The sequence below is a fragment of the Anser brachyrhynchus genome, assembly GCF_964034855.1.
Source record: "Anser brachyrhynchus genome assembly, chromosome: 3".
In the NCBI taxonomy this organism is placed as follows: Eukaryota; Metazoa; Chordata; class Aves; order Anseriformes; family Anatidae; genus Anser; species Anser brachyrhynchus.
In genome coordinates this window covers 41,148,263-41,175,937 of record NC_137696.1, presented here as the reverse complement: position 1 = coordinate 41,175,937, position 27,675 = coordinate 41,148,263, and the positions used below count along the sequence as shown (strand labels likewise).

The following is a 27,675-nucleotide window of genomic DNA, read 5'->3' as shown; positions in this document are numbered from 1 at the left end:
TTTTGGTTTGTGTAGCCCTTTATTAGCAACTAAAATAGAAGATATCTGTTGTACATCACGGGTAGTAACTGACTATACTGGAGTTTTATTATATTCTAATACAGGATCATTTATAAATGCATTGTTTTCCTTTTTTCTTTTATTAAAAAGCTTCCACCCCTTTTTCCATTTACAACTTGCAAAACTATTCTGAAAGCTGAGTACATGTGCACAGGTCTGCAAAGAGTGCAAATTTAGGATATGGTAAATGCTTTACATGTTGCATTTGTAAGGACTGTCTGCCACCATACCTTCATAGCCATTACCTTTTCTAAAAAAAAAAAAAAAACAACCCACAATGTTTTGATACCAGCCTTCCTTCCATTGTCCTAAACAAGAAAGCATTTTTAAATGAGTTGAAACTAAGGAAGGACTACACCTACTAGAAAAGAAGAAAGTTCTATTAGTTTGAGGTTTCAGTATACCCAAAGACCAGGGACTGTATCTTTGTAAGGGCTAGGCTGGGACCCCGTATACAGAGTGTGTGCAGGTGCCATCCCTGAGCATTCAGAGGTTCAGTGGACCATAAGTGCTCCAGCTGCATAACTCACTGAGCTGTCTTGCCAGTTTCGACACTGGCTTGACTGAGCATAATTCAAAAATGAAAAGCTCATATTCATTCCATTCTTCTGGAGCTCGTTGATAGCCTGAGGAGAGTTAAAAAAAAAAAAAGGATCAGTGAAATAATTCATGACATTTTCTAGATCTCAGTCCTCCCACTAGCCCCCTGGGAGTTCTTGCACACTCCCTTAAGAAAACAAACCTCTGAGTAACTTGTGGAGCTAAAGCATTTCTGTGCTGTTGCATCCACAGATGTTCCCATACCACACTAGGTATATCTATGCAGCTATATTAAGCAATACTAAACAATTGTTCAGAACAGAACTAAAAGCATGCTTTCCAGAGGATCTGTGGGGAATGCACACAGAAACAGATATAACCAGAACAAAATACCACTATTAACACTTCTTAGACAGCATTTTTCTCCATTAAGGAAAAAGAATGTATCAAGTATATTAAGTGTGAAAACAGAGACGAACAGTTTAGCTGAGATTAATTGCAAAACTAATCATTATTTGAGGTTTAGAATTGGATATTTATGTAGAGTTAAGCCATAGTACTGAGTTTTGCTACATGCATCCCCAATACTGATATTGCTCATATAAACTTTTATAGGCCTTACTTTAGAAGATTCCTCTTCCTGTTCTTCACAGATTTCCAGTGAATTACGTTTTCCCCCATAAAAAGGTTAACATGCCTCATGTTTTAGACTTAATTTACATTAAAAATAGTGGAGATTCACTCAAGCAATATGATAAATCTGCAGCACTCCATCAGTAAAGCAACCGTGACCCAATTTAAATAAATAAGTTAAGCCAGGTTTATGCCTGTACTGCATCACCAAAGCAGAATACGATAGCTAGAAAGTACCAGTTAATCTGAACTCTAATTGCCATAAATTTATGGGTTAACAATGCACTGCACTCATACTTAGAGGCAATTTCTGATCATATTTGCAGAAACTCAAAAATGCTGTCACACATCACAAGGCATTCACGATGGCTAGCTAATAGCAATACTGAAAAAATATATAAAGTATGTTTCTAAGTATTGATTTATAGAAGTACGTACTTCTTCATGGAGATGGATTTTGTTTTAAGTGCCACGAGAAAGTGAATGACTATTTCACTGAAATTCAAAACGAACACGGTACCTCATCTCCCTCAGGCAACTGAAAACCTTTGCCCTTGTAAGAACATTTGTCTATGTGCAAGACAAGGAAATTAGAAACCAAACTGAGAACACTTGGGAAAAATAATTTCATTCAATACTTGCCACTTCAGGGCTAAGGAATACTCCAGCAATATTACATTTAAAACAAATATGCAAACATTTTGCTAGAGGTTGTGCTTTGTAACAGATCAAAAATTACTTACATTTAATAATACACCAATAGGATGTCTTCCACATATTGTATTATGGTATTTCTTCAAGTAATTGCTAAAAGATACAGGATCTAGTTGCTCTATAATGTTCATACCCTGGAAGAGAATTGATAGCCATGATTACTTCACACATGCCTAAGCAGGTGTTTATGCATCACCTACTTACGACAACATAGAGTACTTGAGAAGTAAAAACCCTCTATGTTCTAACAAGGGTATCAAGGGAATCCCAGCATGTGAGAGTCTAGCTTGTGGTCTTCTTGTTGCCACCTCCTAACAAGCAAAAAGTGCAGAAGCTCTTCCAAAGCTGTCAGTGATCCAAAGATCTGTGAAGCTATCCTTGCAGACATCAATGAAACTCATGTTAAAAAAGCTGCTCCCACAGACTAGATGACCCCCACCTCCAAGGATGCCCTGCTTTTATAGGATTTTGCACTGCAATAACAAGTTTACTAAAAGAGCAAAGCAGAAAGCAGCTTTCCTCCATCTCTTCTCCCTGTTAACAGCATTCATGACAGAGCACTTGCCTCAGACTTACGGATATGCAAACACCCTAGACAAATCATCAATATACACGTGCAATTCAAGCACATACCAAGTGCAACGTACCCTAGGCACATCAAGCATTCAAGGCAGTTGATCTGTGCACAGGCTGGTCATCTGCTCGGAGCATAAAAAGCAGATGCAGAACATCTCTAAACACAACGGTGCACAACAGAACCCTACGAGCCAGGAGACGATGCCTCCACATTACATGAGGCCATCACATCTAGACATGCTTTTTTTTCCATCTTAGTGAGACCCATGATCCCACGGAGTTAGTTATATTGTCAAAGCCAACACTTGTATGCAAAATAAAGCTTTCCACGCATACAAACATTTGCATTCTCAAAAGGCAAAAAGAAACCTGCAACTGCAGATACAGACTATTCTTGCTCTATCCCCACCTAGCAAATCCAATACTATTAAAGTAGTTTAAAGCAGGTCTAACTTAATTATTGTCTGGGTTTCATCATGGCTTTGCTATTTTAGCTTTATTAGCCTCCATTCTCTGCTGTATTTCCTTCCTCTGAAGACGATTAATTCCCTTCACCAGGTAAATGAGCCCCAGACACTTACTAATTCAGTACGACACAGAGCTGTGTCTCTTGCATGTAGTTGAAGAAACAGAGGTTTTCCTCAGACTGGAAAAAACCATACACTTTGCATGGGAACAATAGGAAGTCTAATATTAGAAAGCAAGATCAGAGGGAATTTCTCCAAAGGCTTCTTCTCTTTCTCTGATTGTCCCAACCCCTTCCCCTGCTTTTAGGAAAGCGTAGGTGATAAAAGGAGAAATCGTGATACAGGAAGCAGTCAGTCTGAAGTCTCCACCTCAGGAGTGAAGCCTCTCAAATACTCTGCAAGGGTGTCAGCTGATCTGGCAGATACGCCAGTTATTCAGATGGGATCACAGCTTAGCACGGAGGAGCTACAGATTCCCGAGAGAGTCCGGGAGGATTAGGTAACACCAACCATAACCACCACCTTTGTGTAGTTTTAACTAAAAACAGACATTGGATGATTTCATAAAGAGATCAATTTTATGGAAAAAATAAACCAAGCTATGCTGACCAATTGCTGGCAAGAGTTCAGTTCTTCCAGGGTCGTGGAGCGGGTGTTTGGACCCCTGGCTGGTAATTACAGCTGTTACTCACTCCAGACCTACAGAACCTGAACGAGTGCCAAAAAATACAGGTAGCTATTCTCTGACTAGCAGTGATTACACAGACATCATTGCATTTCTAAGACGTTTAAGAAGCATGTTTTTGAACCATACATTTACTTGTAAACAGCACATGTCAATACACAGCTAGAGAAAGCGGAACCAAAATCTCATCTGTATTCTCAAGTGAGAGCAAACATGCATAAGGCACTTCGTCAGATACCAAACAGCTCGTAAGAACATATTTTATCCATTAGTAAACACTCCTGTGACTTTTTAAAAAAAGGAATGGCTGTTCAATTGAGGGGCTTATATTATAGCCGTAAGTCACCAGAACACACTGTGCATATGCATTTGAGCATTTGCCTCAAGTGAATGGACATGGATTTATCAGAATGCCTTGTAAGCTTATTTCAATGCACAAATCAGCACTGCAAAACATTTAGAGCTACACAGTTCATCCCAGCAAATATCATCCGAACTCCATACACCACAGATTTGAGAAAAGCCATAGGAAATTGGTATTATCCTGTCAGCGTTCAGCTGTAAGGAACTACCATATATTTCCAATTTTAAAATTGCGGCAGAGCAGCAAAGATTCCCAAGGTTGTTTCTCAGTCTAAAATGATTTTGAGAACAAAGGAAATAGTTCTGTCAGGTTGTGTTTTGTTTATTCCGGAAAGAAGTATGAAGCTAGTCAGAAGTTACCAGCATTCAACGTAACTGTTCTGAATCACGTCCAGCTGTATCAAAATGTATGACAAAAAATAAATCACATGATAAAGATGCAAACTATGACACAGTTCTGTAGCTTATCATATGGTTATTATGGCACCCCACAGCAACAGCATATCTCAGTTAACCAGACATTGTAAATGGAATCCGCAATATCCTAGCATACTGCATGTCATATAATTAAAAGCACTTACAGTCTACAAAAATGATCCCTGCAGGACCAAGTATCTACCAGTTGACAAAACAAACTCAAAAGACAGCCCCCGCAGGCTATAAACCAGTCAAAGGATTGTAGAAGTTTAAGTTTGCAACCAGTTACCTCAGCTGCTTCTTCACACTTAAAAACAAAAGCCAAAATACTAGTAGCACACTTATGGAACTGGGAACAGACTTGGGTTCGGCACTAGTCAGTCCAACTCTCCTTGCACGCATGAATCACTAGGACCAGGAGATAAACAAGCAAAAGGAAGATCACTGGCTGGACACAGTAAAGAACGGAAGGCTTGGCACCCAGGCAGAAAGTCATGGTCTTGCGTGATGCCCAAGCTAAAATTTCCTCCTGGGCTGGAGCACCGTGGAAGGTGCTAACGCACTGGAGTGACACCACAGAAACCTCCAGAGTGCAGCATTTCATTGGAGCCACCTCAAAAGCCAGCCAGGCTGCGCACTGCTTCTGCACAGCTCTTTGCCTTATCCTCCCCCGTGTCCCTTCCCCTTTCAGTATTCAGGGAAAGAAAAACCTCCCACTGCCTCGAGCGAGGTATAAGGTTTCCCAACTAGATATAAAATGAGCAATCTGGCAGAGCAGATTGAAGTGCTCAGTCTGCATTTTCTGGCTAGCCATAATCAACGAATAATTACTCCTCAGTGATCTATTAAGGAATACTCCCCAGCTCTTCTTTAAGAAGTTGGCAGGTATCAGGCTGTGATTTACAAAGAGTGTTGTGCATCAGCTGCCTCATTGCAGCTCTTCATTTGAGGATTCTTCCCCAAGGTCCCCCTATTAATCACGGGGACGTGTACCTCTGGCAGTGGTCACGCTGCAGGGTGCACTGAGGCACCTCCAGGGCAACAGCGTGGCCGCAGTAAGAGTTGCCATGGAGAAACTGACGTTTCCCCAGCAATATTTACTACTCCGTATATTTTATGCTTGAGTCTAAGGGCTCTAAATAAAATTACAGCAAATTAAATTTCTTACAGTGGTAACAGATCACCTAATCTTCAATGCCCAGAATGTTTCATGTTGCTTTAGTGCTGCTTATGCACAAGCTAGGAAAACCACACATATGCACTTAAGGCCTGATCTCACTAAGAGACTGTTGTGCCCTCATAACGGGATTTACATTACTTTCTCTTTGGAGAAGCCTGGTGGTTATAACAATACGAGCCTCTTTAGTATGCCATATCACATTAGAAAAATTTAACATTCATCTAAGGAAACAGGAGGTAGCTGAGCAAGGCACATAACATTGAACGAACTCCTCGAAAACGCTGGCAGAACATTACAGGGAGATCTTTGTGGCATTGTGCCTGACGTCCCAAAGATCACATAATACTGCTAGAAAGAAATTTCCAAAACCCACCACAAGCCTAGCCTGCTCTGCACGAAGTCTGGATGTGGAATCATACATTCACATATACATGATATTAGCCAACAGAAAAAAAAAGTTTATTGCCATGCAGCATGTTTAGTTTTCAAATTAAACTCAAGACTGAAAAAAAAAGTACTTTTAGAGTTAGTAAACCACGTACAGTAGGCATCCTTTTCAGCAGTGTTACAAAAAGTGTCATTTCCTGTTGGCTGAGTAACTACAAAAGGTAAGAATTAACACAAAGCAATGTATTCACCAAGAGTAATTAAATGCCAAAGTCCAGTCCTCCTACAAGCTTTCAGTGCAGAGATTAGCAAGGGGAAACCAATGTTTGCTAATGCACCTTAATCTGCTCTCCTACAAAACAAGCAGAGCTGCAAATTCTGGGACTCTGCAAAAACACTCGTCTTCATAACAAAGAGAAACCTCTCAACTGAGAATGGGAATTATTAAAAATGCCGTTAAGTAGAACAAAGGCAAATTATTCTGTTTCCATTCCAGCAATGAGTGGTGAAAACCAAGGATGTTAATATAGATACAGAAAGCAAAAAATTCCAGAGATTTCTCCAACAGATTTATTATTTTATTCCTTCAAGACAAGTGGGGGAAGGGGGGGGGAAGGGCATGAAGAGGAGGAGATAATAAACAAACATGCCCTAAATAACAACAGCTGTCTCTTCCAAGAGATATACAAAAGTTGCAGAAATTATCTGATATTTTTTAGTTGAATTTTAAAGCCATTTGTTTCCAGGAGAATTGCTTCTTTTCTGTAGCTTAAATATAGTTTTGAAAATTAACAATTGTTTTTTCATTTAAAAAAAATCCTTGGCTCCTGTGATTGATTGCAAAGAAAATGCAACAAAATTGGCATCATGCTCTTTTGTGTACTTAGCATTCCCTCCAGTCCTTTGCCAAACCTTGAACAAAGAGTCTAGTACTTTTCCCCACCACCTACTACAGAGTAGAAGGTGGGTAAGACTACACCCAAGGAAACAGGGACTTCCATTTTCCTAACTAGCACAACCCCCTACAGCCTTTCCTCTTCAAAATGAAGGATGCTGAAACCATTGACATAATGACGATGCTCTTTCAATATGCAGCTATCATAGCTATCAAGTCTGAACTACCACAATACTCAATTAATAATTTTAATTGCTTCCCATAAACATAAGAAGGTGCATGGACAGGAATTTAGTTACACTAGGGGATTTTAAGTAGGTGAACATGCATTTATTCTCAAGTGATGTTTACTAGATTATACCCACAATAGACTGTGCACACTCAGTAAAACAGAAGATATTAGCTAAAAACAACAGCTAAGTTCTTTTTCTGGTAAGCAAAGGAAAAGTACACATTTGATAAAAATCGCTAATCTGCAATACTTTGTTAGAGAAATTTCTAAAGTGTTCAAAGTAATGTAAAGTACAGGAGAAATTTGTTAGTTAGTTCCACCAAATCTGAAAACTTACCATTTTATCTAGGTGCTCAATGGATCTATAAATTTCTCCTTGGGATTCATCATAGTAACTGTAACGGAACCTCTGACCTTGAAACAAAAATCATGTATAAAATAAAAAAGGGAAAAATTGTAGCTAAAACACTCCCTAGTACTTACAAAGTAATTGAAACTATAACATCTGTAAGTAGTAATCCTCATTTATTTCATACTTCTTAGTTCCTTCCACTGAGGAAATTCTAGGGCAATCATCAAAGTAGCAGCCCAGAAGTGAAGTAAAAAAACTACATGGGAAGGGCAGCTGTACTTGAAAAGAAAAGCCTACTATGTAGAACTGACACTGCAGTACCACTTATTAATTACCCGTTAATGCCTTGGACTCCAATTCTATAAATTAACAAGTAAAGCAGTATTTTTTTTTACTATCCCTCTTTAGACAGAAGTCAACCCTGGAGTCAAGCTACTTGTGTTTGCACAACAATACCCACTGTAAATAAAGATTAAAGGAAAAAGTTCATGATAATTCAATTAACAGTTCTAGATGGTTCATTAGCCACAACAGAGCGCAGGTCATTCTTATATAGCTCCAGCTATTCCACAGTTCAAAGATGAGTAAAATATGAACTTAATTACATAAAGTGACCAAAGATGACCATGAGAAAAAGAGAAGAAGGTCTGTTGTGTAATATCAAACATATGTTTCTGAAGCAGTTCCTTTTCCAGTTATTGTCACACTTAAAAGGAAAACAAAGCATTAAAGCAGAAGGACAGAAGTCAAGGCTTCTGGAAGTTCTGCCACCAAGATGAACTGGGATAACTCTGGTGAACTGGCATAAATACTCCATTTGCTATCTTACCCAGCAATAAAACATACAAAACTTATTTCCAGCAAAGGGGGATGTTGCCATGTCCAGTGACTTTTTACCTAGTTAGTTTTGCAAATTCCATTGAGATGCTTAAGGGTAAAAAAAAAGGCAAGAAACTTCAGACATTTTATTGCAACAGTGAAGAGATGCTTATAAACCATACACCTTCACCACTTCTTTCCTCCACTATACTGAAAAGACGTTACATTATTTTTTATCTATTGTTCCAAATTTAAAAGATATCCTTTTTTTTAAGCTTTACAACGGTGCTTAAGTTTCAAAGATACATTTACAAGAAATTAAAATACTTTATACAAAAGACATTCTTTAAAAATAACTAAAAAATATTCATCGTACTACTATAATGAAGAGATGTGAAACTTACCCCAATGGCAAAAGTCAGAAGAAACCACAAAGAGGTTACTAGGATCAGCTAGGTATTTACTGAAGAGTTTTCCAAATTCCTGCTCTTTTGTCTCACTCAGTGCTCCGACCAACACAGGAATAATAGTAAACTCATCCTTATGGCTTACAAGCAAAAGAAAAAAAGGTTGTAATTTAACTGGCATCTTAAGGTTTTTTAGGGCTCGCTAACAAATGGCAGAATGATTTAAAAGGTCACTACTGAACTAAAAATAGAGTTAATTTGATAAGATCATACTACGAAGTTGTTTTAAAGCTTGAAATTATTTCAATTTCACAAAACAACTCCCTCCCCAGAACAGCATCTATTTTTGCTGCAAGGTGAAAACACCAGGTCAACAAAAAAAAGACACAGTGAAACCAATTAATAAAGAATGAAATTCTCTCTGTGTAAGTGCTGCACAGATGTTGCGTACTTTTCCAGAAGCTATGAAAATGCTCAAGATGGCAGCCAGATATGTATATTGATACTCCAGCAGAAATTTAAAATGCCATAGAAGAACAGTAGAATAAGACAGGAAAAAAAAGATTGACAAAAAACATTACTTTTAATAATCGTATATTTTTTTTCCCAAAGTACTCATCTGAAATAGCAGTTGTAGACAGACCCCTGATATCAATGTTCCAAACAAATTTAAACTTGCACAGGAAACACCCATTAGTATTTGAAATTTTCAGAAATGCCTTGCAAAAAGGAAAAAAAAAATCAGCTATTCAGAAAGAGTCCTGTAAGAATGTCTAATACTAACTCCATTAAGTCAATATAAACCTATAAACTCTTTAATAATGGGTGTTCCAATTTCATTATTCAAGAGTTTGTTCCACTCACAGTTTCTATTACTGCAACAAATCTGCATCTCTGAGCCTTTCCCCCCAAATTTTTTACTGGGGGATGAGGGACTGCAGTAAGAAAATCCCTATAAAGGGTATTATTTCTTCCTACCGTACCTTCAATGTTTCAACTGCATTTTAATGCACCTACTGCTCATTCTTGGACAAGTAGTAATTAGCCCGAGTACCTTTCCATGGCTTTAGCAGTATAAGGCAAATGCATTTCAATACTGTGTTCATCTTCATCTGTCTGTAGAGACATACGCTCAAACATTCCAGTCTTCCACAATTCTCCATAAACTGAAATGAATCAAAATAGTTATTTTTACCCCCAGACATAAAAAGCAAAATACAGTCCATCATTATCAAAACCAAGTCCATTAAATCAAATTACCTGCCTCCAAGAGTTGTCAACATAAACCACTTTTTTTTTTTAACGTAGTTTTAATCCGAAACTGATTAAGTCAGAGACACAAACATAGCTTACTCAATTCACAAGTGTGTTTAATCAGTGGTCTTGTTAGTATGCAGGAAGATTTTCAGTTATGATACAAAATCTAAACAACAAAATAAAACATTTGATGATACACATGCGTCGGTCTAATCATTTAATTCTTATTTTCCCAAACTACGTCATAATGTTTCAAAAAGAGTTGACCAGCTGAGTCATTACTGGACATATTGCTATTTAATCAAATTTACCATTAACTGAACTATGAGGTCTAGAGACAGCAAAAATTGACTAAGTAATTCGCACCTATAGGTTATCTTTTCTTCTCTTAAGTGCACTTGGTGAAATGCAAACAGAGTGATCTCTGCATTGGAGAACAGTCTACTTGATGAACAGTTTGATGTAGGGCTCTGCTTTGTTCTCCATTCCATGAAGTTCTACAAAAACTGAAACATTTGTTACCTCCGGTAATTTCTGCAGGCACTGTGCAGAAAGCCTGAACTAGCTTGATTCATCACAGCCATAATGAAATAGCAACACAAATTTGGCTAATTAGCTCTTCTGAAAAAGCTAGTGTATTATTTAAGTATGCCTTGAAATACATGAATATTAAAACATCAAGATCATCTTCATTGCAGTTTTAAGCTTAGTCTGGAAGATTGGTGTTTCATGGACTAACGGTTTTAGTTCTCTAAGTACTCCACTACTTTTTACAAAAAGTCATGCAATAGTGCATCCAAATACAGCCAGCTTGTTGTTCCATTATTAGAAATAAACTCAAGCCAACTCAAGTGCTATCTTCTTTGCAGACAATACTGTGCAGAATGGTTGAGCAGGTGTGTAGGGGGCTATTACTCAAATGTAACACTTTTTAATTTTGAGATCCCTTTTAAAGATCATTTGCCAACAGGCGCACACTCATAACAGGAAAGATAAGCAGAGACTGATAGTTCTTTACATGCAGGAGCAAAAGACACATTCAGATTTTAATATAGCAATGCCTGCAACCACCAGGATCTTCCAGAAGTTAGCTTTCATTGGAGTAAAAAGTTTTACATTTGTATGCCACATAAAAGCAATGACGTGCCCAACAATGCGAGGGTCCTCAGCACTGCACTGCCACAGTTAGTACTAAAGCCTCAGCAGTCTACAACACGTAAGCTTTATTAGGCACTTACTCTTTTGGTCAATTCGGAGATCATACAGAGGTGTTCTATAAATGTCCACACTGGAAAGTGCACATCGGGAAAGGGGCACGTGATGGGAAGGCCCAAGAATGAAAATTTTTCGGCTACAACGATTAACAAAAAAGCCCAGAATTTAGACAACAGCAATTGCACGGAGACGTGGTTTAGAGCAACAAATTTAAGAAAAACGCTGACATACAAAGTGATAGTTTCAGCAGTTACCTGGTGGTTAATGGTAGAGTTTTTCTCTACTGTGCATGAGACCACGGATCAATCAATGACCCAGCCTTGCTCAGTATCTGAGAAATGATTTGAGATCAGTTCAATAATGCTTCACGTAGCCTTAAGCCTCTTAAACAGGTTACATATCAGAGGGCACTAATCCACTAGCCATTGAGTAGACTCACTTTAAGGCTGAATTGTAGCCCCTTACAATAGATTTTTGGTTTCTTGCCACGGACCATCTCAACCTCCAGTTACACATCACTGTCAACAACTACAGGCATGTACCCCCAAAATGAGGATTAGAGATTTGTCATCTTTATAGAGCCTTGCACTTATTTATTTGATTGGCTTAAATTGGAATTTGGTAAAACTTGAAGTAAGGCTATTCCCAAAGGCTGTATTTACCCAGCTGTTGCCTTAACAACAGGGATTTGGACCCACACTTTCATAGCATTAGCTGATACTGGAAGCTTTCACCCATCATCATCATATCATTTCATGAAGTCATCAGTTCACGGCTCTTGATTAGATGTTAGAGTTCTCCTGCCACAAGACTTTAAAAAATTCTACAGGAAATGCAACTTCTTCCAAATCAAGATCCTAAGATGTTGTTTCTGTACTCAACTAAAGTGATGGGATACATTCAGAGATTTTTTTCCGCTTGCATGTGGAATGTTATAGTAATCGATATTAAAATACTAAAGCTGTTGACAGTGCTCATACAAACAAAAAATCCAAGTGTTCAAAACTTTGGCTGAAAGATTAATTATACTCTGCCAAATTCTAAACATTCAAAGCAATAAACCAGCAAATGATCCAGAAAGTTCAGTCAACTCACTGTGTCACTGAACCTGGGGAATGCAACTCAGTCTGAAAGTTTTAGAGAAACCAGCTCTCTGTCACACTGTAAGTTATCTTCACTTTGTTTACAATAGCTTAGAATGTATACAAAACACTGTCTTTGGGGAGTATTACATGTTATCTCATAAACAACTGATAAACACAGCCAGTTTTTATGATAACACTGCCAAATACATACTCCAAGTAAATACTGGAGACATTTTTAAAAAATGTTTCAGTCCAAATATGTAAGAATTTTATTTCTTTCTAGAATAAATGACTTGGTATTTTCAGAGGCAGGCACAGGCTACAGTGGGTTTTTGTTTTGTTTTAATTTGGGGGTTTTATTTTTAAACTGTGATGCTATTAGTAACAGAAGTCCATTTAAAATTATTACAAGTATCTTTCACTGACTTCAAATATTATATACACACAATGGTCACTTTTTCTCCACAGCAGAAGAGAATCCTGGTAGCATTCAGCCCATAATCCTGCACTGAAAAACCAATGCAGAATTTTGATCAAATATTTTTATACTTAAAAACAAACCTCCCACAAAAAAACAAACAAACAAACCACAAAATAGAAACAAAGACACCCTGCAACCAGTTAAATAAAAAAGGCTCAGGCTTTTATAAAAGCAATGGAGCATCAAAGTAGATTGTGTGTTATTATTTTCTAAAAGAAGACCTTTAACCCCTCCCTTCCAAAGTAGTTGCCAACAATTCTCAAGAATTTTTGAAAATATCACTTTACATTTTCTTCTTCAAAAATACTGCAAAATATTTTTCTTTTGTAAGATCTAATCAAACTGAGCATTTACAAGGTGAAAGAGGAGTAATAGATATATAAAAGACTAAAAATAGTAAAAAAAAAATAATTTAGTACTTCAAGGTATAAAAACAACAAAAAGATGCATTAAGAATCATCTTAAGCTTTCTAAAGAAAAACTGCAATACTTACGTAATATTAGGATCCACTTGTTTGTAAGCATGGGCTGCACAAGATCCACAATAGGTATATCCTGCATGGCTACAAATCCATATTTAATGTGTTAACATTTTGTACAACATATATAATATTTAAACTATTATTAAATGTTAACGTCTTTATTCCCAAACAAGAATGATTGAAAAAGCAATTCATGGAAGAGCTGGAAAGCACTGTTGCAGTCCTGTACATGGGATATATTCGTTAAATAACTGGCAGTGATTAGTATGTCAGCTTCCTGATCAAAGTACCTTTCCTTAATTGTAAAAGATACTAGTGGGCAGACGACACAATCGCATACTACCAGAAGCTCACAGCAATCCTAAGAGCGCAGCCATAAGACATGGTAACAGCAAGCTGTTGGAGAAAGCTCTCCTAACCACGCTCTGGTGACTGAATAAGGACAGTAGACGGGTCTGGCAAAAACACACTACGTGTTAAAACACGTAAACAGAGTATAGAAATGTTCTGTCAACAAAGAGCACCTCAGCAACAGAATAAATGGGCACATAGGAAGGAGTCGAATGCAGCACTGCAGTTTTTACTGCAGAGAACAGGACACATGCTCTTATCATTTCCTATCATTCTCACCTAGAGACTTTGCCTCATGTTACTACTCTGTTCCAGAAACACCTGTAATTATTCTGACTACTCATTTCAAAGACAACATCCAAAACTTAAGATCCATTTTAAGACACTTAAAAACAGGAAAAAAAATTCCGGCTGAGCTGCTAAAAGCATTAATTCCAGAGAACATCCACTGTCCAAGGTCCCAGGCCAGGTAGTAGCATGATTGCTCAGCAGCACCTTGCAACAGCTCAACTTGAGCTTTCCAGACTATGTTTTTAGAGAATGACACTGAAAACGATGTGTGCCACAGGTCCTGGGACATGCCGGATGTTTGAAGATGCACACTCCCCATTGGCATCACTGGAGGATTTTGTATTTGTATGTATGCGTGCATGTACATACACAGATGATACCTGGAGCAAGTCATCCTCAAAACTACTCCTGGATTTTACTTCAAAACAGTACTATTGTACACACTAGGTACAAAAACAGCAACTGAGATCTAGTGAATCAGCAAGGTAAATTATTTGACAATGCCAACAGAGCCTTCTGAAAGGCTCCCTCTGCTGCAAGCTTTTTAAGTCTTTCACAAAATGTTATTAGCTCCATCCCACTTCACAAGAAAGGCATGGGTGAATGAAGCACTGTGGCAAGACCATAGAAAGATATCCAGCAGTTCTGGAAAAAGAACCCAAGTTACCCAACCCACAGTTGAAAGACCTCTTTACAGATATTTCTGCAACAAAGACTAAGGCAGACCTGGGACAATTCCTTCCACCGACTCAATACTATTATGGAATACTTCTGCCATTATGTTAACACTGTGTTACGACAGGAAAAACAAGAAGTTAATTAAGGTACTTTTTCTAGCATTTCCTTCCTACTCATAATAAACTGGAATAACAAACATACTTTTCTTATACATCTCAACTACTGTCATTAAATTTAATTCTATCTAGATAATTTAGATGGCCCCTGTTTCTCCTGTGGACCAAAAATAAACAGAAAACACTGAAACGCAAAAGCAAACCATTTTGGATTGCTGAATAATGTTTCGCTACAGCTGATAAGCTTTGCAAAGTTGTCTTCTTTTTGTTGCCTTTTTTTTGTTTTTAACATGCATAGCAGTTCTGTACTACAAGTGCATTGAAAGAGTTGTCATCTTAGGCTGCCATTCCACCTGTCTTAGTGGGCCACTAGGGAAACAGTATGTCTTCCAAGCACCTGTAAGAGGAAATTAATCATATACCAAAACGTGCACAGATGTATGCCACTTCCACTGCAGATTCAAAATATTTAGAAACCACACAACATCCCTTTCAGTTACTGGCAAGTCTTCACCCATTCTCAAAAATCACTCTGAATATGCAACTGTTTAACAACTCAACTCATACATATACACCAAAAATAAACTTCAAACTTACGGTGCAATAATGGCTCTAGCAGGTCTCTTTGTGGACTGTACTTGAGAAAGCCAGCCTTCTAGTTGTGCATTCAGCTGGGGTCCTATGAAGAGACAAGGAAATACTGAAGCCTTAAAAAAAAACCCTCCAAAATTAACAAATACAGTCCAACAGATTTAAAGTCATCCTCAACTTCTAACCCCTTATTTCAACCTTAAAAACAAAAAAAGTGTAAAAACCAACACGCACATAACGTTTAAGTTCACACTAGAAAAGCTTTAACCTGCTAGGCTTTGAAGATCATTTATTACCTATCCATAACAAACCCTCATTGTTTCTTGCTGTCTGGAGAGATGCACATCATTAGAAAGGGTGCCTACTGAACTCAAAAGGAAGGCTAACATTCCCAAAATTCAGAAGTAAAAAGTCAAGACAACGTTTGCCAAGAGAGGCCAATATGGAAAGATGGCATACTTTACATACTGTAACCTGGAAAACTGTAAATACACAGAAGACAGCTAAAGTGAGAAAATACCATGCTAATACTAATTCCATAACCACTTCTGATCACTCATCATATACTACAAGTACATATATTCCTGGAAACATTAGCTTGGGTAATCAGTCAACCCAGTATTCAACATTTTGTTTCCTAAATCCTGTACCTCAACAAATAGCAAGTGTCACTTGTCAGCTAGTTGAATGGATAATAAAAAGGCCTTCTAGAAATACAACATCAAGAGGCACATTTTTAGTATCTTTCATTACAAAGAAAACTTTTTGACATAAACTACTTCTGAAGAAGCAAGTCTGGTAGGTACAGCACAACTTTCTTTAATATGAAGAATACAAAAATCTCCAAGTAAAAATCATTAACCTGCTATTGTTATAGGTTATTATGAGCAAAGGGGAAAAAAAAAAAAAGACTTCTTTCAGTTCACTCTGTGCTTTTGGCAGAACTCTATGTCAGCAGAGTTTGTGTGTAATTCATGACACAGTAAGCTGCTTTTCCTCCACCGTGTACCACATACATCTTCCCCATGCAGGTGTAAGGCCACCAACTGCCAGGAAAAAAAAAATCAATTTAAATTCCTGAAACTATTTCACAGCCGTATTCCAAACGGACCAGATCTCCAGTTGACAGCTGTCTAAACAGCTGCCTATGGCTCCACAGAACTTAGCAAAGATGGCAGCTTCTGCAGAAGCCAGCCAGTCACTCCTCAGTGATGAAGCTGAGAAGCTTCCTCTGGAAAGCTGAGGGATGAAGGGGAGAAAGAAATCAAAGCCACTTTTTTTTTTTCCTAGCAAATTTAAATTCAACCATTTCATGGGGAAGGGCAGGACCTTCCTTTGTGGTTGCAAAGAATATACTTGCATACAGGCAGAAGGTGAACACTTACATGTAGAAGGTGCAACGCTGTTCCCCTGTACCAACAATTGCTTCAAATGCCTCAGATGCTGCCTACAGCTTTAACATGGTGTAGTGGTTTTACCAGCTGGGCAGCCAAGCTCCACCATAACTGCCCTCTCACTCCTCCTCCTCAAAGGGAAACAGGGAGAAAATACAATGAAAAGGGCTCAAGGGTTGAGATAAGGACAGGGAGATCACTCAACAGTTATTATCATGGGCAGAACTGACTCAGCATAGGGAAATTAATGTAGTTTATTACCTATTACTAACAAGCTAGAGCAGTGATCAAATTCTACCTAAAAACACTCTCCCCTCATTCACCCTCTTCTGTATCCTCCCCCTGAGCAGTGGAGGTGAATGGGGGCTGCGGTCAGTCCCTGAAGCTTCATCTCCACCTCTCCTTCACGGTCCCTCCCTGCCCCTGCTCCCCGTGGGGTCCCTCCCACGGGATGCCGTCCTGCCCGAACTGAGCCTGCGGGGGCTGCCCACAGGCAGCAGCTCTTCAAGCACTGCTCCCACACGGCTCCGTACCACGGGGTCCATCCCCCAGGAGCAAACTGCTCCAGCACGGGTCCCCCACGGGCGGCAGCTCCCCCCAGACCCCCTGCTCCTGCGTGGGCTCCTCTCCACGGGCTGCAGCTCCGGCCCGGGGCCTGCTCCTGCGGGGGCTCTCCATGGGCCGCAGCCTCCTCCAGGCCACATCCACCTGCTCCACCGGGGGCTCCTCCACGGGCTGCAGCGTGGAGATCTGCTCCGTGTGGGACCCGTGGGCTGCAGGGGGACAGCCTGCTCCACCAGGGGCCTCTCCACAGGCCGCAGGGGAACTGCTGCTGCCTGCCTGGAGCACCTCCTGCCCTCCTGCTGCACTGACCTGGGGGTCTGCAGGGCTGGTTTTCATCCTCACTCTCCCTGCTGCTGTTGTGCAGCAGGTTTTTTCCCCCCCTTTCCTAAATCTGCTCTCACAGAGGTGCGAACAACATCATTTATTGGCTCGGCTCTGTCCAGCGGTGGGTCCCTTTTGGAGCTGGCCCCTATCTAACAGGGCACCTGCTGGACTCTTTTCACAGCAGCCACACCTACAGCCCTCTGCTACCAAAACTTGACCATATAAACCCAATACACATGGCAATAAAAAAGCAGCATTGATTAGCCACTGTCACTGCTGTAATACAGTAACTTTGTGAAACAATGAAAACGTAAAAAAAAAACAAAAACATCAATTTTGTTCTACTGCTCCTGTTGCTTGGGGAAATTACAAGCAGCAGAGACATGCAATAGAGATAAGGATAGTGACAACTTAGAAAATGGAAGCTGTTGGGGAAATGAAAAATAAATAGATCTATTTCCATCTTCTTTCCAAGCTACTAGGGGACTAACAATGCAGTACTCTATTACAGAGTCATCACTACTGTCATACATTTAACAGGGAAGACACTAATAACTTCACAAAAAAAAAAAAAGACTTTCTAATTCTCCCAAAATACATACAAGTACTTTCTGAAAAAAGCCCTTTAGGAGACAACTTTTCCAAACATCCGTTAACCAGAAACTTAAACTGCCCCATCTTCCCCATTCTCCCTGACATAGGTCCAGTGGCAGCCCAAGAGCAGAAATGCCAGAACCTTTGGGACAGCCCCAGACGGACCCGGCACTCTCCCTGAGCCAGGCAGTATGTGGCTTCCTCTGCTCCTTCTCGAGCAGCTATTTTTGATTAAGAAGGCAGTTAAGGCGATTTATCTTTAAGACAAATCAGGTAACTCTGAACAGTTTAAAGACCAAGTGCAGAATTTCTGGTAATTTTCTAAAATCCCTTATGAGTGTTCAAAGCAGGCCAAAGCTTGTGATGTTACAGCGTAGTAAGAAGACGTAGGAGAGTATGATGCCCGGGCTTGCTTAGTCTGTGAGTACAGACAGAATGACAAACTAACATTTTTTTTCTAGAGGCAATAAAATAGCTAACGAATCTGTATAACCCAAGGGATGAAACTTCTGTCAGGATTTACTTAAAGACCAGGTAACAAATCTGCTTTCAGATTTCTTCCCCTTCACTGCAACTTTACGGTGCCTTTTTAGATCCTTAATGCAAGTTTCCATATGAGCAGATATGCTTTTTTTGTCCGGTGTTGTTAGTTCATTTTTTAGTTAGTATAAATAAGTAATCAAATCTTTCTCCAAAGGACTAACACAGAGGCAGAACAGAGAGTACAAGATATCCATCTGACCTTTTAGCTAAACCCAACCCAACAACCCCCAGCACCCCAACAGACCTCACGTTAACAGGCAGGACCACAGCCTACCTGCGGCTTCCTGTTCTTACAAATATTTCAAGGGGGATATCCTAACACTGGCATTTTCTTGTTACCAAATTGCCCAGGGACAAAAAGCAACTGGTAGCATCAACTTGAAGCGCTTGGAGAGGTTTTACTTCTAATTTATCAAACATGACAGTGCTTAAGGCAGAAGCCAAAATATTTGAATTAAATATATACAATATAAACAAACCCACATTATCACAGTAGGTATGCTCTGCCATATGGAATTATATTAAAGGAGATGAATAGCTTCCTCATGAAGAGCACTAAGTTTTATTCATGTGCACATTTCAGTTGAACTAGAATAAAGCCTTTGCAAATAGTCCCCGAGACAAGTGAAGTAGTTAGCTCCTAAGCTGACAAGCAGGGAGAAGGAATAGTGCTGCCTACCTAACCTATCGCAGCGGTGGAACACAGGAGAGGTCCCTGCCTCTTTAGCAGTAGGTGGAAAGCCCAGCTTGAGGAAAGCAGCAGACTGAGCACCACTTTTTTTTTTTTTTAAAAAAAAAGGTTAGTAGGATAGAAAGCCTCAGTGGATACTACTCCCATGCAGAGTCAACTTTTAGGCATCGGCATTTATACTGTAGCTTTAGCATTAATACTATAATAGAAGACCTTCCATTGATGTATTTTGTTGCTTCATCTATCGTACAAGCTTCACTGAAACATAATATTATGACCTGATTTCAATCCTATGACATTGGGTATAAATACAGGCTTGTAAACTAAAGAATGCTGAGATTATCTGTGGATATTTCACATCCTGTTTTGTTTAGTAAACTGGCAGAAGTTATGCCAAATCAAGAATTATTGCAAGTACAGACCAAGTCTCCACCAGAGAAATTTATGGAGACAGTTACAGACAGATTTTGTTCAAATTTCCTGCCAAAAACACATTGTTTTTACAATCAACATTGTCCACTACAGTAAGCAAGAAGGAATCCTTCCATGTTAAATACATGCCAGTGTTATCCAATGAATCAAAGACACCTGGCAGTCACACGCTTCGGTTCATCACCTCAATTTACAGCTGTCACAGTACACGCTTTGTGGGTTAAGCCAAACTAGAACATCCTCCCCACAGCCAAGCTCACCTTGTTGGATGAGACTGAAGCACTCATATGTCACGTGTCAATGCAGTACACTGGAAGCTTGGTAATGGTGGCTGCTGCGGCCAGAGCAGTGCAAAACCTACCTGTCCAGCTTGACAGGCCAGACGCGGTGCTTGCTCTGAACCATCATTCTCAGTGAATGCTGCTTTTGTTGGACGAGCAAAAAGCTCAACCAAAATTCTGAGCAGCAACCTGGGAAACCTGCTCAAATCTCTCAGTTGCATGTACAAGCACTTGCAGCAAGGCAAGCAGTGGTGGAGCACAACGACAGTAATGCTTTTTTTTTTTTTTTAAATGTTCTGTGCTTTGTTTTCAGAAAATGGTGAATAACCAAAATGCAGACCCTGTCCCCAGCTTATACACTTCCAGCTGTTCCTCATCTAATTATCTGCTACTCTACAGGAACCAACAGTTTTTTCTGCACTTTACTCCTTACATCTTTGCATTACCTTTACCCATAGATGAGAAAGGCTACGGCTTAAGAGTACTTTTAATAGATATCACAGCAGATATACTTGTTAAGTCTTCGGTATTGTAAGGTGTTAGAAAAATGAAGGTAAGTAATAGCAAAACCTTGCAGGGCTAGCGCACATTACTTTCATCACTGAAACTACAGGAACTCCTGTCTCCTCAACTTTGAAGAGGAATAAATAACATTTAATCGACTTGGCAGGCAAACTCCAATCTAAAACATTACAGAAGGCTAACAAGTTTATCATCGTAGTTAAAACTGAAGAAAATACAATGGTGGTTTTAGGGAACACAGGCCCCACTTGAAAAAAACAACTTTTTTTTTTTTAAATAAACTGTTGCAGTTTCTAAACTGCAACAAAGGCCAAATCCTTGAATAAAGAGAGCGCAAGCTTTGTATGTACAAAGACTAGGATTTGTCAGGAATAGAAAATGATTTTCAACGATTCATGTTGATGAACTGCTGCTACCATATAGACTCTTCCAATACTGAATGCTGATGAAACAGTGCTATCAGCCTAAAAGCAAAGCAGAAGTTTACTTATGCAAACTACAGAACTGAAAAAGAAAACATTAAGATACAAATGAAGATTACACTCAGGCTACAGAAACTCCTATTATAAACATTGCAAGAAGAACATAAAACAGCAGGTAATGCTTGAACAAGGGAAAATAAAGCTGAAGCTGTAACAAAACATGGAAATCTGCTTTGGTGGCAGTTCCCACTAGCCTATCCCAGTTTTCCTGTATTCCACTAGCTCTTCAATTTCCTTTGCTGAAAGCTATTGGGAAATAAATAGTCAAACGCTACCTCCATCCGTTATGAGCACTGGCCAACACGCACCTCCATAGCTTCATGAAATACCTTCCTACCTTTCCAGTTAGGCCATTCGGAGATCCAAACAAATGCCCTTCTGCTTTGTAGCTCCATCAAAGTGATTTGGGCTCTAATGAGAAAACGCTTAGGCGCTAAATGTAATCTGAATTTATGAAAGTATTCGCTAGGTGATACTTGCAGGCCTAATTTAACACCACTGGGAGCACACCAAATGTAAAGCTCTTTTTCAATTTCAGTTGCACTGTAAAAATTGAATCCACATTCTTTACTTGGAGTGTCTTGGTTCCGAGTGTATTTAAGTGACTCATCCAGAAACAATAGCCCGGAAATTGTATTTTAATTTATTTTGGTATACTTTCGCAGTATACAACGTCGAATAATACAGTCTGCATATTAATGTTGTGTTCCTTGATCGATTTGTAAAAGATAAAGCAATGACGCACTTTCAACGTGATCTCTAAAAAAAAACAGAAGGCCAAATGAAGAAGAACATCATGCTTAGTATTTAACCTTGCAAAGCAAATAATTTATACATTTGCAAGACTGCAAGGTAAGAACGCTTGTGCTTGGCTGTATTTGAAATGCTCCAGTTAATATCACAACATTACAATTTTGTGATCAATGAATTAATCACCTTGCTCCTGCACAAAGCTCCTTTCACTAATTCTCACAACAGGTCGCTACTCCCTCTCATTTCAGTGACCCTCATGTGTATTTTGTATTTATTTTCCTGGATCCACTCATTCAAGACCATTCACGAACACCATGGCAATGAATTACTTCTACATTACGTTTATGAATTGATGAGTTATTGATGAGTTATTCCAATTTGTGGGAATATGCCAGGGCTCCTGGCACACCGGAGGAAAGGACTTCCAAAAAACTTGTACGAAATAGCGTCCATCTTCCTCGACGCCCTTCCTACATCTGTGTTCATAGTCCAACACACAAGGCTGCTCACATTCTTTACTTCCAGCCACTTGTACGACTGCAGAGACTCAGATCCAACACAGTACAAAGGAGCGTCTCTGCACTGAGCTGAGGTAGGATGCCGCAACTCTGAGGGTCAGCAAAAGACATCCCAGCAGCAGCGTTCACTCTGAAATTGTGGGCAGCATGCCTGGTGAGAAGATAGCGGCTCTACCGGAGCAGGAAGTATTGTATACCTATTGCATATTGTGTATTCTGCCTCCTTTGGGGCTCATATGCCAGGGCAGCAGTAACGACTACCATGAGGTTTAACCTCTCTTCAAACATCTGTGTGGAGACAGAACATTTGCTTGGCTCATCACACCAAATACTCTGGAAAACAGTAAATGCAACGGCCTTTCAAGCCAGCACAGCAATTACTAATTGATTACAAACTGATGTTTGCATCGATAAGCATATGGAAATTGAGTTCCTCTGAGGTCAAAGGACTTGGCCCAGGCTACCAGAAAGCACACCTCTGACCACTAAGGTTTAGTCATGGAGACCAGAGGAATAAACCATACCTAACGCAATGACAAACTCGCCTTACAGGGCCAATTTCAGCTCGTGTAGTATTGTTATTCACACACTCAGTTGGATTTTGCTCGTGTGATTTGGAATTGCTTGCTAAAATCCTTGGTGTTTGTCTGTATCAGCATGCCACTGACGGGGGAAAGGCTGAGACAGGACTTACCCAGCACTACTAAGGAGCACTATAGCACTTGATCAGCGCCTCCAGGAGGCAGGCAAGGCAAGCCAGCTGCCAGAGAACAGAGCACGTTAAGCGCCCTAACGTGCGATATCTCACTTGTAATGGCGTGCTGTGCACAGAGTAAGGAGAAAAGCTAGGTGGATACACACACGCTAATATTTATTCTTATTTCTTCAATGCGTGGACCGCTTCCACACAGAACTGGCTCAATGCTTACAGCACCTACTCGCTGGAAGGAGTAAATCGAGAGAGAGCATCCACACCCTGTCCTGCAAATAGCCTGTATTCAGGACAGCGTGCCATGCCTGTTATACTTTAGCTGCTCCTTTTGTATCTAGGAATGCATCTGTCCCAAATTTGAAGCCATGGAAAATTATACCATTTTTGTTTCATGTTGTCCTTAATCTTCTCCTTCCCCCTGCTGGTCAAAATCAATTTCTCAAGAGGTCTGGATGATAGGTGGTTGAATTAACCCAGCAGGATTCTCTTCCAAAAATAAATCAGTGTAATATTTTTCACCACAGAGCAATGATATTTTAAGAAATAATCTACGTGAGATCCGTGCAACAGGTTGATCATTTCCAGAGTATGCCTCTCTCGTTTCTGCAAGTGTTTTTAGCAGCTCCCATACACCAGGTTGCTACGCCAGAGAAGCAGTAGCCTGCCACATAACATTTTAAACCTTTTTTTTTTAAGCAAACACATGGCTCAAAGCCTGCAAGTGAGAAAATAGGTTATTTAGACCAGTAGCCTACTATCAGCAACAGTCATAACACTATTTCAGCTTGGAAGCTTACCTGTAGAGCTTCCCATTTTCACTGCTGCTGCTAAGGAGGAACAACACGTCTAATTGTCTGACCAAGCTGACCTCCGCAGGCCCACATCTGAAGCCCTTTACCATGCTACACAGACTGATGTGGAATGAACACGAACTTCCCCACACCAAGAGTTCTTTCTACAAGAGAAGGTCTGAAAAATTCAACCAAGACTACCAACATCCTCAACTGCAGAAACTTACAAAGCAAGTTTTCCTTTACGACAAGGCATTATGAAGAACACACGGGAAGCTAAGTGATACCATCACTACAAAGCCTCCTGCAACTTCATCAACAAATGGAGGTCAGTAATGTCTTCTACCTGGGCCGTCACTTTCCCTCGTGTAACAGAGTTGTTTACTTCCAGTAAGTCATGACATGCTAACACGTAAATGTGTCTGGGTGTGCATAATTACGCAGCCAGTCTCACTGGCTCTGAGAAGTTTATTAGCATCATATAATTAGGTGATGTATTCTCACTAGAGCACAGTGCATGTTTATGTTTTCCAGTGCAGAACAGGTCAGCAGTGCCTATCCCATAGCTGGAGAAAATAGAAAGGGGAACGAGAGCCTCTTTTCAGCCAAAGCAATTGCTGCCCCACAGAAACGATCAGTCTCTAAAGACAAGGAACAGTATTTCTTGTAAACCCTTCTACAGACATGGCGTACAGCCTCCAAGAAAAGTAGTGGCTCCCTCTTACTCGGTTGTGGCTTCTCCTCTGATACTACTCCCGCTCCTGGAGCACATCCCCTGGAGCCAGGTAACCCAGTTCAAGGATACCCTTTGGCCACAAAAGCTGTTTTTCATTTTGAATCTATCCATCTTCCTCTCCCTCAGCTTCCAGGGTCCCCTCCTCAGCTGACTGAAGTCCTTCTTCCCCAGAGTGGACTTCCAGTCAGATCTTACAGATACAGTTGGTTGGGTTTTTGTTTGTTTTGTTTTTATAAGCATGGCAATGGTGCTCTACTTTTGCAGTAAAAACAAACAAACAACAACAAAAAACCACCCCAGGACTCCAAGCATCACCCTGGACGTTTTGTTGAAGTTTCACCCTCGGGTACCAGGCACCTCTGGATGAGCTGCCATTTAACTGAGGTCATCCTCACACAGCCTCTTCAAAATGCTTTCAGATGTAACGATTTTGAACACGTGCTTCAGGAATCATGCTTCTCATTGCCCTTTTGGACAAGCAGAGAATGCTAATACAGTCATCTTAACTATGTAGTAGGATGAGGGTTTCCAGAGCATCTGCTCGTCCTGTGTAAGCAAGCTCAGCTCTATAGAAATAGAACAGTTTTATGGAAACGGGAAGCTTAAATGCTAACGGGTTTATATATAAATCCCATAAATCACTTCTGGGCCTAGATGGTAAGCACAAAGAGAGTAGGTAGGAAGACTTGACAAGATAGTCCCTGGAGAATCACAGGAATGCACCCAAGAACTATTACAGCTCCAACTCGAATCCCTGCCTCAGCTGCATCCTTGAAGCTACGTAGGTTGAAACCACATGGTAAAATTCAGACTTTCCTCAGACTGTAAAGTTGAAGAAACAAGCCCATGTTGGTCTAAAATACAGGATGCTACATTACGTCTATGGTGAACACATACCCTCTTGGTCCTCATTTGTTCCCTCTTCAGTTTTTATGGACCCTCCCTAAACGCCACCCAAAAATGAGTCCACCAGCAGCAAAGAACGGGCAGTCCCTACCTCGCTGAACAGGGAGGACTCCTGCTCTCACATACCCCGTGTAAATGGCACGTGATAGCTCTAGAGGAAGAGCCATCATAAAGCTGTTTTCTCATTTAAGGAAAACCCTACACAGGAAAATAACACCTCCCAAATCTCCAGCCTATGCAACATTAACCACCCACCCCAACCACACGCACCCCAGCAGTCACCATTTACCCTGTTACAAGTACAGTCACCATAACTAGTTACAACATGATTCAGTTTAATATTGTTTTTTTTTTTCCTGTTTTCCTGCAATGGAGGTGCCTGGGCAGCCACCCCACACCTCCTCGACGAGCAATAACCAGAAGACAGCCCAAAAGCAACCAGAGCAACATGTTTCTGGCTGTCCCATCACAGACAGGTCGTACTGGCCAAACAGGTCACACAGACTTCCCATGGGGCAGTCTCACAGAGCTATGCACTGAATTAGTATAGGGGAGGAAAAAAAAGAAAAAAGCACAGTACCTATGCTTCGTAAATGAATTATGAAGAAACTAGAGATCTTGTTTTATTTGCAGTATCTTGGTATGAAGTCCAGTACCAAACAAACTACAAAAATGTACGTTAGGTCATTTAGCCATTCCACTGTGCAAGGCAACTTTCTGCCATATTAATAAATGACAATACAAATAGCACAAAGGAGCTTGAAAGTTCTACCACAAAGCCTTAACATTTTGATGTCCTTGCACACGCTTAAATGTACCTTTGACATGGTTTTGTTCACTTGCTGTAAAGAATACTGCCTACCTTTCTAGACAACTGGAAAAACCGTAATCACAAGCCCCTGGATGCAGATTTGAGACCGGCTGTGTAATGAGCACAACAGCTCTGTTTCGAATATTAAGCTCAGAAGGAAAACAGTCCCCCTCCATTGTTGTCTCAAGCCTGCGTAGCCACCATTGGAAGCCCAGCTACTTATCTCGCTGTCTGCATCTTCCTGCAGTACCCTCCCCTGGGTATTCCTTTACTTCCCTTTCCATTTTTTGTTTGTTTTGCTTCATACCTCATTCATTAATTTGGGGAGGAAACGGAAAACTGCAACTGCTGCAGCCAAGCGCATGGCTTTTCACATCTAGGTGTCAGTTTAGGATCCTGAAAGCATACATCTTTTTAATCATAGCTCTCTCCATTCTCCGAGCTCGAAGCGTTCTTTATGACAGCCTCTTGCTCACCGAAGTGTTTTGTATCGCTCCCCACCCCACAGGCCAGGGAAACACTGCCCCTCGCACATCAGTTTCACGGCAGCTGTGGGAACACGAACGCGCATCCTACAGAGGAGGGCTCTGCCCCCGAAAGCAGCCAGGTTTATTCCCAAACACGCCCGCCACGAAGCCATTATCCCCGGTTTCCATTTTCTTCAGGGAGCGCGCGGGGCTCCCCCCTCTAAAGCACCACCTTCCGCTCTTTCGCTGCCAGCATCTCCTCCCTAACCCTTCGGAGCCCGTCGCGCACTGCCGCCTCACACCTCCTCGCTCCCTGGAAGAGAAAAAACAAAAAAGCACGCAACCAGCCACCCCCCTCCCTCCCTCCCTCCCTCCGGCCGCCCATCACCCCGGCTCCCCCCGGAGCCCCCCCCCGGCCCGGTGCCGCCGCGCGCTGACTCACGGCGGTACCTGAGGCTGTGTACCAGCTGCCGGCGTGGCTGGCCTCCCGGCAGAGCACCCGGTTGGACATCTTGCTGCCGGAGCCGCCTATGGTGCTCGGGGGAGGCGCAGGGGGACGGGCCCGGCCGCGGCGGCGGCGGCGGCAGCGGCGGCGGCGCTGCTCCCCGTCCTCCCCCGGCGCGGCCCGGGCCCGGCGGGCGGAGGAGGCGCCCGGGGGCGGCGGGAGGAGGAGGGGGGGGGGGGGTGGGGGGAGGAGGAGGGGGAGAAGGAGGAGAGGGGGGGGGGCGGCGCGGGCCGGAGGCGCTGGGCCCGCGGGGGCCCGGGGGGGGCGCGGGGACAAAGCCCGGGGCCGCCGCCGCCGCCGCCGCCAACTCCGCGCCTGGCGGGTGGGGGACGCGCAGCGAGGGAGGCCGCGGCCGCCGCTGGGTTTGGCCCCGCT

General features: G+C 41.2%; 1 protein-coding gene across 1 annotated transcript; it reads right to left on the bottom strand.

The window, feature by feature from the left end:
* Nucleotides 1–27,478, bottom strand: MEMO1 (mediator of cell motility 1). The gene is made up of 9 exons (XM_080584354.1): nucleotides 27,246–27,478; nucleotides 15,281–15,362; nucleotides 13,260–13,328; nucleotides 11,223–11,335; nucleotides 9,782–9,893; nucleotides 8,725–8,867; nucleotides 7,487–7,563; nucleotides 1,977–2,081; nucleotides 1–686 (listed from the first exon to the last, which is right to left on the bottom strand). The coding sequence occupies exons 1-9, from the start codon at nucleotides 27,304–27,306 to the stop codon at nucleotides 555–557; spliced, it is 894 nt and encodes a 297-aa protein (XP_080440480.1). The 5' UTR covers nucleotides 27,307–27,478; the 3' UTR covers nucleotides 1–554.
* Between the last annotated feature and the right edge of the window lie 197 nt (nucleotides 27,479–27,675).

What these genes read in the sequence shown, in the direction of transcription:
- MEMO1 (XM_080584354.1), bottom strand. Translation starts at nt 27,306, where the DNA reads ATGTCCAACCGGGTGCTCTGCCGGGAGGCCAGCCACGCCGGCAGCTGG. An exon ending in CAGCTGGTACACAGCCTCAG is followed by an intron (nt 15,363 to 27,245) that starts GTACCGCCGTGA and finishes GTCTCTTCATAG; the next exon opens with GACCCCAGCTGAATGCACAA. An exon ending in GCTAGAGCCATTATTGCACC is followed by an intron (nt 13,329 to 15,280) that starts GTAAGTTTGAAG and finishes ATGGATTTGTAG; the next exon opens with CCATGCAGGATATACCTATT.